Source organism: Macrotis lagotis, chromosome 2 (assembly GCF_037893015.1).
Source record: "Macrotis lagotis isolate mMagLag1 chromosome 2, bilby.v1.9.chrom.fasta, whole genome shotgun sequence".
NCBI lineage: Eukaryota > Metazoa > Chordata > Mammalia > Peramelemorphia > Peramelidae > Macrotis > Macrotis lagotis.
This window is the reverse complement of record NC_133659.1, coordinates 119462642-119475107: the sequence shown is the minus strand read 5'-3', so window position 1 is coordinate 119475107 and position 12466 is coordinate 119462642. Positions and strand designations below refer to the sequence as shown.

Below are 12466 nucleotides of genomic sequence, written 5' to 3'. Positions count from 1 at the left end.
CAGCATATATGATGCTTTGCAAACCTTAAAATAATACTTAAAGGCTAGTAATTATAATATATCATGGAGCAACAACATTTTAGAATGGTAAGGGAACTCAATATTAATGTAATTCTGACATTTCGCCCTAAAATCCTCATTGCAATTTGTACAATAAGTGGTGATCTATTCTCCTTTTAAAGATCTCCAGTGGGAAAAAAGTTTTCCATGACATCAAATCTAAAACCTACCTCTTTGGAACTTCTCATTGCTCCCAGTCAGCTCTCTGATAAAGAACAAGATAAATCATTCCTTCTCCACATTACATCCCTGCAAATATTTGAATGTAGCTATTCTGCCATTCCCAAGTTTTCTTTTTTCCTGCTTAAACAATTTTCCTTCCTTCTACTGATCCTTCTTTGACATGTTCTCCAAGCCCTTGATTACTCTTCTCTGGACCATCTCCCATTTCTTAGTTTGCTTCCTAAGAACTGAACACAGTATATATTCCTGATCAGATTTGCTAATAGCAGAAGATAGTGATACTGTCATCTTTTTCATGGAAGCTATGCTTCCTTCATGGCCCCATTAAGCATAAACTTAGCTTATTCCTCCCAGTTTTGCATCATTTTATAGTCAAACCCTCTTCTGCCTTCATAAAATTTGTATCAGAGTAAAGATTTGAGCCAAGGTTTCTCCTGATTCCAGATTCTCATGTGCTTTTTATTATGACATGTTTCTTCATGGATAAAAATTGCAGATGATGTTGACTGAAAAAGAGTCCAAGATACTGTATTTGGAAATGTCACTGGTGATCTCTGTCTAAGTTTCTGTTAATTAGTGAATTGCCATTTTTTTTTTTGGTTACAGTTGTTTAGCTGTTCTGATTACTATATTGTCATACTGGCTGCATTCTTCAGAGCTATTTTTGCTTTCTTTTTATGTGTGGCAAATTATTGAAGTTAAATTGATTCCTAACAATTCCATTATTATATGAAAAGTAGCTTATTTTAATACCTGCTTTTAGAAGTTCTATTCTTTGTTGAACTGTTTTGTCATGCCCTTGATTGACTGTCTTTCTTGTGGTCTCTGTAGAGACATTATGGAAGTTTTCTCTGGAGAATTACTCTATTTGCACACCCAGACAGAGTGTCGTTGCCCTGTCAGCCACCCGCGAGTCCATCCTTTGGTGCAGCGGTACTGCCTCCCTAATGATGCAGATGACACAACCAATGATAGAGTTTTGAGGCTGAATCCTGAAGCTCATCCTCTCTCTTACATCAATGATAATGATATTGGGACTTCATGGATTTCTCATGTATTTAAAAATTTGACTGAGCTTGAAAATGGAGTGGCAATTACAATAGATTTGGAAAATGGACAATACCAGGTAATTAGATGAACTTTTTTTCCTTGTATCAATAGCAGCTGGGAATAGAATTAGCCAAATAAGCATTTGATTCCTTAAAAAAACCTATAGGAAATAAAAATTGTGAATTAAAAGGTTCTGCAGGGATATAATGGCTATATTTTTAGAAATGTTTCATATTCCAAACCTATATTGTAAAAAGAATACTTGATATTTATAGAAAGCTTTAACCTTATGTGGCATCCATCCTGTTTTAGTTACACCAAGGTCAGAATACCTGTATAGGTCATCAAGTATTCAGAATTAGGACTTGAGACCACCCTAGGTTAAATAGTATGAATTCAAAGGCAAGAAAACAGTATTATATAATAGAATAGAAAAGTAAATAACAATGAATTAAATCAAGTGATTAGTAAACACTCTACACATAAGTGATTGCCCTTTTTCATACCCTCAGAGGAGTAAAGTTAACTTCTGATTTAATTTCCCTGCATCTACAGCTTAGTATAGTAGGGTTACATTAAGATCAAATGCATGTTTCCAGTAACTTAGAATCCAAAGTTATCTTCTTTACCAAGTTGAAAGTATAATTGTTGTTGCAATTAGGAGGCTCTGAGGATAGAGCACTGCACCTAGAGTCAGAAGGGACTGAGTTTTCAAATCCTGTCTTAGGTGCTTTCTAATTTTTTGAACCAGGACAAGTCATTTAACAGCTTCCTGCTTCAGTTTCCTCATCTGTAAAATCTGGATTTTTAAAACCTCCTAGAGTTGTAAAAATAAAATGGAATATCCATAAAGGACTTTGCAAATAGATAAATGCTATCTATCATTGTTATTATTTTTAAGTTAAAGAATACTGACTCCTTGGGGGCTGAAGAAAAACTGAAACCTCTTGCCACAACTCTCATGGTTATTATTATATTTCAGATAGAATACCAGAGTTTGGTTGCCAAGGACAGATTGAAGCCACTTCTTTTGCAATATGGGTTTTCTTTTATTCCATCTCCTATATCCATTAAATCCTGTCACCCAATGACTTTGCCACCCATAATTCTACTGTATCACTCTGCCATCTATGTCAGACTCACATGTGCTACTATTCTTGCCTTTTTTATAACTGTATTACTTCCTCAAGGCCCCAGAGATTATTTCAAATAATGCCATCTCATTTCAGGTTTATGCACATGTTTCTGAGAATACTTCTCAATGAACAAGGGATTGTGGGAAAATGAAGAAAATGAATACATTCTCTATAATTACAAAACATTTCCACCATATGTAATTCTCACTTCCTTTTCTTTCTTTGTTTTTTCTTTTTAATTTTGCTAGGCAGTGGGGTTGAGTGACTTGCCCAAGGTCACACAGCTAGGTTAATTATTAAGTATCTGAGGTCACATTGGCACTCAGGTCCTCCTGACCCCAGGGCCAGTGCTCTACCCACTGTGCCACCTAGCTGCCCCTCTCACTTCTTTTTCTAACAACTCTATGTGATGTCTGGAACAAATTTGATTTTCATTTTATAGTTGAGGAAACTGAGACTTGAAGTAGACAAGATGACTTGGCTAAGGTCACTTGGTAGGTTAGTAATAAAGGGAGATCTGATTATTTTTGAAATGTTGAAAGGAAACTGATTTAGCTTATAGTCCTAGTGGATGAATTCAGTGAAGTGCTTAATCCAAAAGACCACTTTAAATAAAATACCTGACAGACATACTTTCATGGTATTTATACTTGCTTTGGGAGAAGGAATACTGGACATTTATTTAAGAAACCTGGAGTTCAATTTGCAGTTCTTCCTCTAACCTGTTATGGTTTTTTGGTCATCTTTTTGACCCTCAGTTTTCTTATTTAGAAAATGTATTAAAGTCTTTTCCCTTTTTAATAATATTTGAGTTGCAAATATGAATTGACCATTCTGAGTTTCTTTTTGGATCACAATAAGGTTCTCTCACTTTGAAAACCTGAACAAAAGTACCTGGTACAAAATAGGCACTTAATAAATGTTTATTGATTGACCCAAGATAGGGATTACATGTAACCAATAGACTCAATAGCTCTTAAATTTTTGATGTCATTGATTAGAAGTGAGATATAATGGAAGAATATAATGTACTCGGGTTTATACTGATGCATCAAACTTAGAAATTTCAGTTATATAATATTTAATGAACTATTCCTTTACAGGTTTTTTACATTATCCTTTGGTTCTTTAGTCCACAACCAACTGGAGTCCGAATTCAAAGGAAAAAGATGGATCACTTAAACTGGGAGGACTGGCAATATTTTGCTAGAAACTGCAATGATTTTGGAATGATAAACAATGGCCATTTGAAAGATCCTGACTCTGTCAATTGCCTTCAGCTTCCTAAGTATGAAAAAAAAATATAAAAAAACCATACCGTTTGGTTTGTTTTTGTTGTGTGCTTATTTTTCTTTTAATTGAGGCAGCTAGGTGACTCAGTGAATAGAGTGCTTGACCTGGAGTCAGGAAGAAATGAATTCACATGCCACCTCAAACACTTACTAGCCATGTGAGCCTAGGTCAAGCACTTAATCTAATTGCCTCAGTTTCCTTTATCTGTAAAGTGGGCTTTATAATAACGCCTACCCTCCAGGGTTTTGGGGGATGAAATGAGAAAATAATTAAAACACTTAACACAGTGCCTTGTACATAGTAATCACTACATTAAGGTGGTGTTGGTGTGGGTGGTTTGTTATTGGTACTGGTGAACAGATTTTAGCTTAGAACTGCAAATGACTTAAGTGAATATCTTTCAAATTAATTTGGCCATATGTCTCTTTGAGACATGAAGAAATTAATAAGTCCTTGTCTAGGAAGCCTGGGAATATTGAATATCTCCAAAGGACTTGGGGTATTTGAGCACAACATAAAGGAAATTAAGGCCATTGAAAACAGAAAAGCACTATACATGATATATATGTATGTAAATTACTATATACTATTCATGATAATGTTGATGCATATATATATGGTTTCATATTTAATATTTCAGAAGGGAAATGATAGCAAGGAAATGTTTTTATGGATCCTTAATTTTATGTGAAACATCAGAGTTCCATGAAACATGTATGTTACAGAAGTCAAAGACTCTATTAAGATCTAGTTCATCCCTCCTTTGTCAGGTCAGATCCTAAGCAAATATTGTCAACAAAGTGAGCTCTCCAAAGGAGATTTGTATATCTTCTATCATTAACGTGATTTAGTACTTACAGTCCAATGCCTGAACGTTCGGTCATATTTTTCACACTTTTGATAAGGTTTTTATCATACTTACAAGAAATATATTTCTAAGGTACCAGAAGGGCAATCCTATCACTGATGTAAGTCACATCTACTCTGCACTTTATTAGCTGGTTTTTATAGGTTATTGCGGCCAAATTTCTGGGGATGAGCCTCATAGAATTTCATTATCTGGTTCTTAGATGAAGGTACGGTACACAAGAGCTTTACAACAGCAATACTTGAAACTTCTTCAGGTTGTTAGAACCTTCTGGAATTAGGGTGCTTTGAATATTCTCCATTGCTATAACCTTTAAGGATCTGTGGTTACCTCTGTTATGTGGTGTAAGTCACCAAACCTATATTTTCAGATTAAGTACCTAAAACTAAGTCTGGCAGCCCTGACTTAAATATGAAAAATTCCTGCAATCTGATGACAAAATAACATAGAGGCTCTAAATTATTTACTAAAATGTGATGCTTGATAACTGGACACAATGAATTTGCTAAAGTGACAAAAATAAATATTCCTAATTATTAAAATAATAAGGACAAATGTGAAAGAAAACTTTTATTTCCCTTTCTTGAAGATAAAATCATGACCCTGAGAAAGTGTTATAAAGTTTTTTTCCTATCTGATTTGACTATAAAATATTGGGAAATCTGCAGTTTTTAAATGTCAAGAATTTTAAAATTTTCTTGAAGTTATAACCTTTCCTTTAGGTTGAATGCTTTATTTTGTGCAAAATAGGAAAGGGATTTTCAGTATATTTGCATTTTTCTCATCCATAGGTTCACCCCATACTCTCATGGTAACATCACATTTAGTATCTTGACACCTGAACCAAATCATCGACCTGGATATAATAATTTCTACAAGACCCCTTCTCTCCAAGAGTTTGTAAAAGCTACCCAAATAAAGATTCATCTCCTTGGTCAATATTATACAAATGAGTCTTCTGTTAACTTCAGACACAGATACTACGGAGTAAGTGAAATTATCATCAGTGGCAGGTAATATTCATTGAAACTATTTCTCTTCTGATTATGAACTGTAATTTCAATGACAGTTTGAATTTAGGTTATATAAAAATAGTTAGTATCAGTTGTACTTAAGTCATAAATTCTACCTGACTGGAATCTCATTAAACTTAGTCCCATATATTCATTTTGCTAGAAGCTCTCTAGGAAAACTCTTATGGTAAACTGATGTGGCATGTCTCCAGAGTTGTCCCTCTCTTCAACTGCTAGAACTTAGTCAAGTATCTAATTTCATTTCTTATCTTAGAAATGTCTTATTTTGTCAAGTATAGTTGTCTTACCTTGACTTATCTACTTCCTTCACCTCCTCCCCCTTTTTGAGAACTTTTCATCCTTTACCTTGAGCTTTGCTCCCTTCTACTATTTCTTTTCCCTTATTCTCCCCACTTTGTTTCTCTTCTCTTTCTTTTCTTTTTTTTTATTTCTCTGGTGTTTCTCCTTGATTACTTCTCCTCCCCCTCCATCCTTCACTTAATTTCTTCTTATACATGAACCCTTAGTGATCTCCAGACACTCATATTCCAAAAGCCAAAGTTAAATTTCTTTCTGAAACTTTGAGAATTTTTCCCATGATAAGGATATTTTGTGTCTTGCTTTCAACTCTGACTTGCTCTGAAATGATCAATTGTCTATGAAGTCAGTTTGGTCTTGTGCCAATGAATTTGTCACCATAAATTCCATTTGGGATTGCTTTACATATTAGCCAAATCAAATGTGATTGTGGATTTTTTTTAAAACCACTGGAATTAAAAATTTATTGCAAAGATGGAAGGTAATCTTAAGGAATCTTACCATTCAGCTGGAAATTCTTGAATACTTAGCAACTTTTGTTGTACCCAGAGTCCATTTGCATGATACAGTGAATCATGCCCTACACTCAGAGCCAAAAGATTTGGATTCTGGTTCCTGTTTTCAAAGATGTTACTTAGTCGAGGAGTGAGGGAAATTAAAGCTCTTCTTTCTTTGTTAAATGAAAGACTTAGAGCACGTGTTCTCTAGGTGACAGTGTCAGCATCCTTTTAGATATGTTCAAGAGAAGGGGGAAAGGTGGAACAGTTTGTCTGACATCCTAAGTTTATAGAGGTTAGGTTTGGAGTTAGGAATAGCTAAATTAAAATTCAATCTTTGATACCTACCAGTTGGAGAAACTTGGTGGCTCCCCAGGATTTAAGTAATGTTTGTCCTTCATTCTTGAAGAAGACCATGGCATCATGGAGGACATGCCATGACAAGCACATGAATTGATTTGAATGAGGGGATGCTGTGCTAAACCTCACTTTCTCCTCTAGAGTCATCTGCATCCAGTGACCAGATATGGATCAGGATGACTGGAGATGGTCCTGGATGTAAGACAGAGTTAAGTGACTTGTCCAGGGTCACACAGCTAGTAATGGTCAAGTGTCTGAGAACGAATTTAAACTCAGGTTGATTCCAGGGCTGGCACTCTAGGCACTGCATTACCTTACTACCTAGAATTTTGCTATTAAGTGACTAACTCAATTAATTGTTTACATCAATAGCCACAACTTGATGGGGGAAATTCTCCTTGTGAGAATTCCCTTCATAGCCTAAACCAGATTCTATGTACTTATGTATATCATATATGAATATAGTATTTTTTTGAATTTAAGTCCTTAATTCCATATTTTCTCTCTTCTCATGCAAAATGATATTGACGATTGGTACACTTATAAAACTGCTGAAATAATTTGAGAAATGTAATTTGGAGATTTCTTTTTATATGGCATTCATTCACTTCCCTATGTGGGTACACAGGTTTGAACTAGATTGAAATCAGTGTTGATTTTTATTGGCAATCATCAAATGTTTCTATTCACAGATGTAATTGTCATGGTCATGCCAATGACTGTGACATGGCTAGCAAACCATATCGATGCCTCTGCTCCCAGGAAAGCTACACTGAAGGACAGAATGTGAGTTCTCTCTTTTGTGAATAGAATGAGCTCTATGTTTGAGTCAATTTTTTTTTTAGGTTTTTTGCAAGGCAAACGGGGTTAAGTGGCTTGCCCAAGGCCACACAGCTAGGTAATTATTAAGTGTCTGAGACCAGATTTGAACCCAGGTACTCCTGACTCCAGGGCCAGTGCTTCATCCACTACGCCACCTAGCCGCCCCTTGAGTCAATTTTTAATAGAAATTCAACATATTTTCCTCTATATCTAAGTATGAGTGTAAATGATTGGAATATGAACACAAAAGGTAAGGTTCTTATTAAAATATTTTAAAATTTCAAAACCATTAAAATTTTTTTATTCCCTTGATTTCTTGTATATCTTATAGAGAAAAATACTTATCTTAAATAAACATTTTATTGTTTTAATGACATAAAAGCAGGTATCATTGAAGCTAAATTTGAATGAATTTCTCTTTTTATTATCTATCTTATTGTCATCACTTGTTTTTTAGTTTGTTTTAAAGTACCCATGTACTCAGATAAACATGTCCTTGTTATATATCCTAAACAGTATTAAGCAAAATTATAGAAATGGTTCTTGCCTTTAAAAAGTTTCTTTGCTAAGAAACCCGAACTTCTAAGTATGCAAAGGGAACCATAAAATAATTTTAAGTCAAATACTGTTTTTTTAATTATTTTACTTCTTTTGTTCATTATACAAATTTAAAAAGCAATTTTATTATGATTATTCAAAAATTACAGACTCAATTGACTATCATTTTTAACCCCTACTATTCCTCAGTGGTAGGGTATGGGGTCCCTTCTGAGCATGTCATGGCTGTCATCATCATCATCATCATCATCATCATCATTATTATCATCATCATCCCAATGTTTATTAAGACTTTGAGCTAAACACTAAAGAAGAAAAAGCCCAGTTCCTACCTGAAGCTTGTAATATATTTGGGAAGACAGAAAACAGTTTTCATAACTTAGATATAATCTTCTCATTGTTACTTTGATGCAGTGGAGACAAAAGATCTAAAAAGAGAAATGAGATGTTTTTAAAAGTCAGAAAATCTGATTTCTTTTCACTGGTCTTAGGAATGGAATATGGTGTGGAGGCAATAACAAAGCATTTATTGTCAGAAAGAAGATCTAAGTTCAAATTCTAACCCTTCTACTTGGTACTGTTGTAACAATGTCTCTTGGTTTGACTTCCCAAATTCCCAAAAGGAACTTGGACTAGGCTTTGAATCTTATGATATTAAGAAGAGACAATTAGTGGTAATAAAACACCAAATACCCTTGAATTACTGTATTTTGTGGGAAATGATTCCTCTTAAAATGCTAATAGGTAGGGTACGTCTCTTGTTCAGTGCCCAGGTGATCTAATGATAAAAGCATTTGGCATGCTGGTTAGAATCCTAGAATTGAAAATATTTTTTCTTATGAAGTATTTGACTTTTATGTCTTTTTCCTACAGAATATTATGATAGAACTATCAAGACAGATAGTTGTCTATTCTATTTATACCTAATTTTAGTAGCTGCAGGAATACAGTTTCCAGAAAGAATATTTAAATGCATGCATACTTACCCATATATACACACACATACACTCATGGTCCACAGTGTTTTATGACTCAAGTTAATATTGCTATTAGTAATTGTAAGATATGGAACTATTTTGAGAATTGCATAAGATATTATTTCCAAATGGCTGATAATATTTTCCCTAAAAAAGTTATCTTATTTCTGTTTGTCATGAATGATGTTGTTTTCCTTTTGCTCTTTTATTCACTTCATCTCTCAATTAGATTTTATCGAAATTGTCATTGTTAAATTATTTTTAGTCACGTCTGATTCTTCATGACTTCAATTGGACTTTTCTTAAAAAAGATTGGAGTAGTTTTTTTTTTCTTCCCCAGTTCATTTTACTGATGAGGAAACTGATGTAAATCAGGTTAAGTGACTTACCAAGGTCACACAGCCAATAAATTTCTGAGGTCAGATTTGAACTCAGGAAGATGAGTCTTTCTGATTCCAAGTCCAATGTCTATCCACGTATGCCACCTAGATTCCCTTAATCTCTGTTTGATTGTTTGAAAATAGATTACAGAATCTTATTCACATTTCCTGACACCTTTCCCTATTATACTAATAATGCTTCTTTCATTCTCGAAGAAGACCATGACATCAGGGAGGTGCCATGACAAGCACATGAACTGGATTTGAGTAAGGGGGGTGCTGTGCTAAATCATCAACCTCAATTTTTCCAGAGGCATCTGAATCCAGTGCCCAGATATAATCAAGATGACTGGAGATGATAAGAGGCAATCAGGGTTAAGTGACTTGCCCAAGGTCACACACCTAGTAAGCATCAAATGTATGAATCCAGATTCGAACACCTGTCCTCCTGACTCAAAGACTAGTCCATTGAGCCACCTAGCTGCCCTTCCTGACACTTTAGCAGTCTTAATATAGATGCAGCTGAAGGTTATAGATGTACCATATAGGTCATACTTATGTTTTCAATGTCCACTGTTATATGAGCATCTTAAAATCTCTGATGATGACATATTTACCTTGTCTTCTCTGACTCCCAAACCACATTCTGTTTTAGTGGTATCTAGTCAATCATTCCTGTCTCACTTCCATTTGTGAAGTTTATCTTAGTTGATTAAGTTGATCATTTTGAACTTTTCCCTTTGGAAGAAGAATGCTGATTTTTTTTTTCTGATGAAGCTATATTTTCTTTTAACTATATTTACTTTCTCTAACATACTAGCAATATTATATAGTAAGGAATTAGTTAAATACCAAATGCTTGTGGATTTATCAGTAATCTGCTGCCTGCTTGATTTGCTTTACCAACTTTTAAAAAAAATTTATTTATTTAAGGCCATGGGGTTAAGTGACTTGTCCAAGGTCATACAGCTAGGCAATTATTCAGTGTCTGAGGGCAGATTTGAACTCAGGACCTCCTGACTCCAGGGCTGGTGCTCTATCCACTGTGCCACTTAGCTGCCTCGAACTTTCTTTTGATAAACCTTTCTGAACTTGCTCTGGGCATTGAATGGCGATATAGAACTGATCTGGCATTCAGACTTTTCAAAATTATAGAAATTCTGAGCTTAGATTTTTCAATTTTCAAAAAAATTATTTGTCAATTAAAAATAATGTATTTTCTCTTTTCATCTCCTTCTCCTTACTGCAACTTGGGGGAAAAAAAGGAAAAATAAAGCCCTGGTAACAAACATTTATAGTCAAGAGGAAACAAATTCCCACATTGACCAATTCCAGAAACTTTTCTTATTCTTCATCTTTAGAACATTACTTCTTCACCAAGGCATTGGGACCATCTTTCTTCATCTGCCCTCTCAAATTCTGATTGATCATTGCACTAATCAGAGATTTTAAGTCTCTCAAAGTTGTTTATTTTTACTACAGTATATGTTACTCTAATATACTATAAAATAAATTTTTTCTTTTAATTCTATTTGGATCACTTTGCATCACATCATACAAGTCTTCCCATTTCTTTCAAAATGTGCTTTCATTGCTTTTCACATCTTTTTAGTATACCATTAAGTTCCTATACTATCATTTATTCAACTGCCAATTAGGGGATGATTTTGAGAAGTCAGATCACTATTATGCCATAATGAATTATTGGAATGTTATAAATAGTTTAGTAGAAGACTAGACTATAACACATACCATGAGATAAAATAAATTTAATAAAGAAAAATAAATTTATCCTACTATATAGTTTTATATAAGAAATCATTAAGAAAATTCTGTTTCATTGTGAAATACAATCCAAAAAACATTTATTAAGTTCCTACTATCTACTTCCTACCTAGGATTAGGAAGAGAGAATATAGGGACAACGCGAAGTCTTGGCTTCAAGGAATTTTCACCTTCCTTGAGGGTAAAGGGAATTGCAAGATTTACACAGATAAGTAAATGTAGCTCTGATTATTTGAAGAGAGAGAGAGAGAGAGAGAGAGAGAGAGAGAGAGAGAGAGAGAGAGAGAGAGAGAGAGAGAGAACACTGAATATTAAGACCAAGAAAGGCTTCCTGAAAGAGGTAGTTTTGAAGGAAATTAGGGATTCCGAGAGATGATGGGACACCTTTTCAAAATGGAGACCAGTTTTTCAAAGGCAAAGATGTGGGAGATGGCAGTTAAGAGAACAACTATATCAGTTTTGTTGGAATGGAGAGTACAAGAAAGGGAGCAAAATGAAATAAGCCTGGAAAGGCAGATTGGGGTCAGATTTTAAAATGGTTTAAATGCTAATCTAAAGAATTGTCATTTATCCTAGAAGTAATAGGGAGATACTGAAGGCTCTTAAGCATTATAGTGCCAGTTAGATGTGCTTAAGGAAGATTATTCTGGCATCTATGCAGAGGGTGAGTTTCAGTGGGGGAGAGACTGGAAGTCAGAAGTCCAATTAGGAACCTGCTTTGGTAAATAGTGCTCTTGAAGGTCTTAATTAGGATAAGGGTTATGAGTGAAGAGAAGAGACTAGATTACAGATAACCATACAGATTACCATAACTTTGAATCAGTGCTGTTATATATCATATATCATATTATATATATGATATGCATCAAATCATATATGACATATATAGCATAGTGTCATATATGATTTGATGCATATCATAGCATTGGCTATATATTACATATCATATATCTCTTATAAACTGCCTTTGCAGTTGCAGTTCTTCATATCTTGAAATCTTTCCCTCTTCTTAGCTTCTTTCAAGACTGTCCAAAATACCATTTACAGAAAACTTTTCATTGTCTTCCCTTCTTTTTCTAGTAACTTCCCTACCAGACTCTTTTGAACCCACTCTATATCTTATATGTATTTAGTTTTAAATAATTTTTTTATTAGAATATAAACTC

The 12466-nt window shown here is 34.3% G+C and overlaps 1 protein-coding gene across 1 annotated transcript in view; it reads left to right on the top strand.

Moving 5' to 3' along the window:
* Positions 1-12466, top strand: part of USH2A (usherin) — a 1130853-nt gene that overhangs the window by 104463 nt on the left and 1013924 nt on the right. The window contains exons 5-8 of the mRNA XM_074222669.1: positions 1075-1369; positions 3533-3717; positions 5382-5603; positions 7471-7564. Of these exons, the coding sequence (XP_074078770.1) occupies positions 1075-1369; positions 3533-3717; positions 5382-5603; positions 7471-7564 (796 nt within the window). The remainder of the gene's footprint in view (positions 1-1074; positions 1370-3532; positions 3718-5381; positions 5604-7470; positions 7565-12466) is intronic.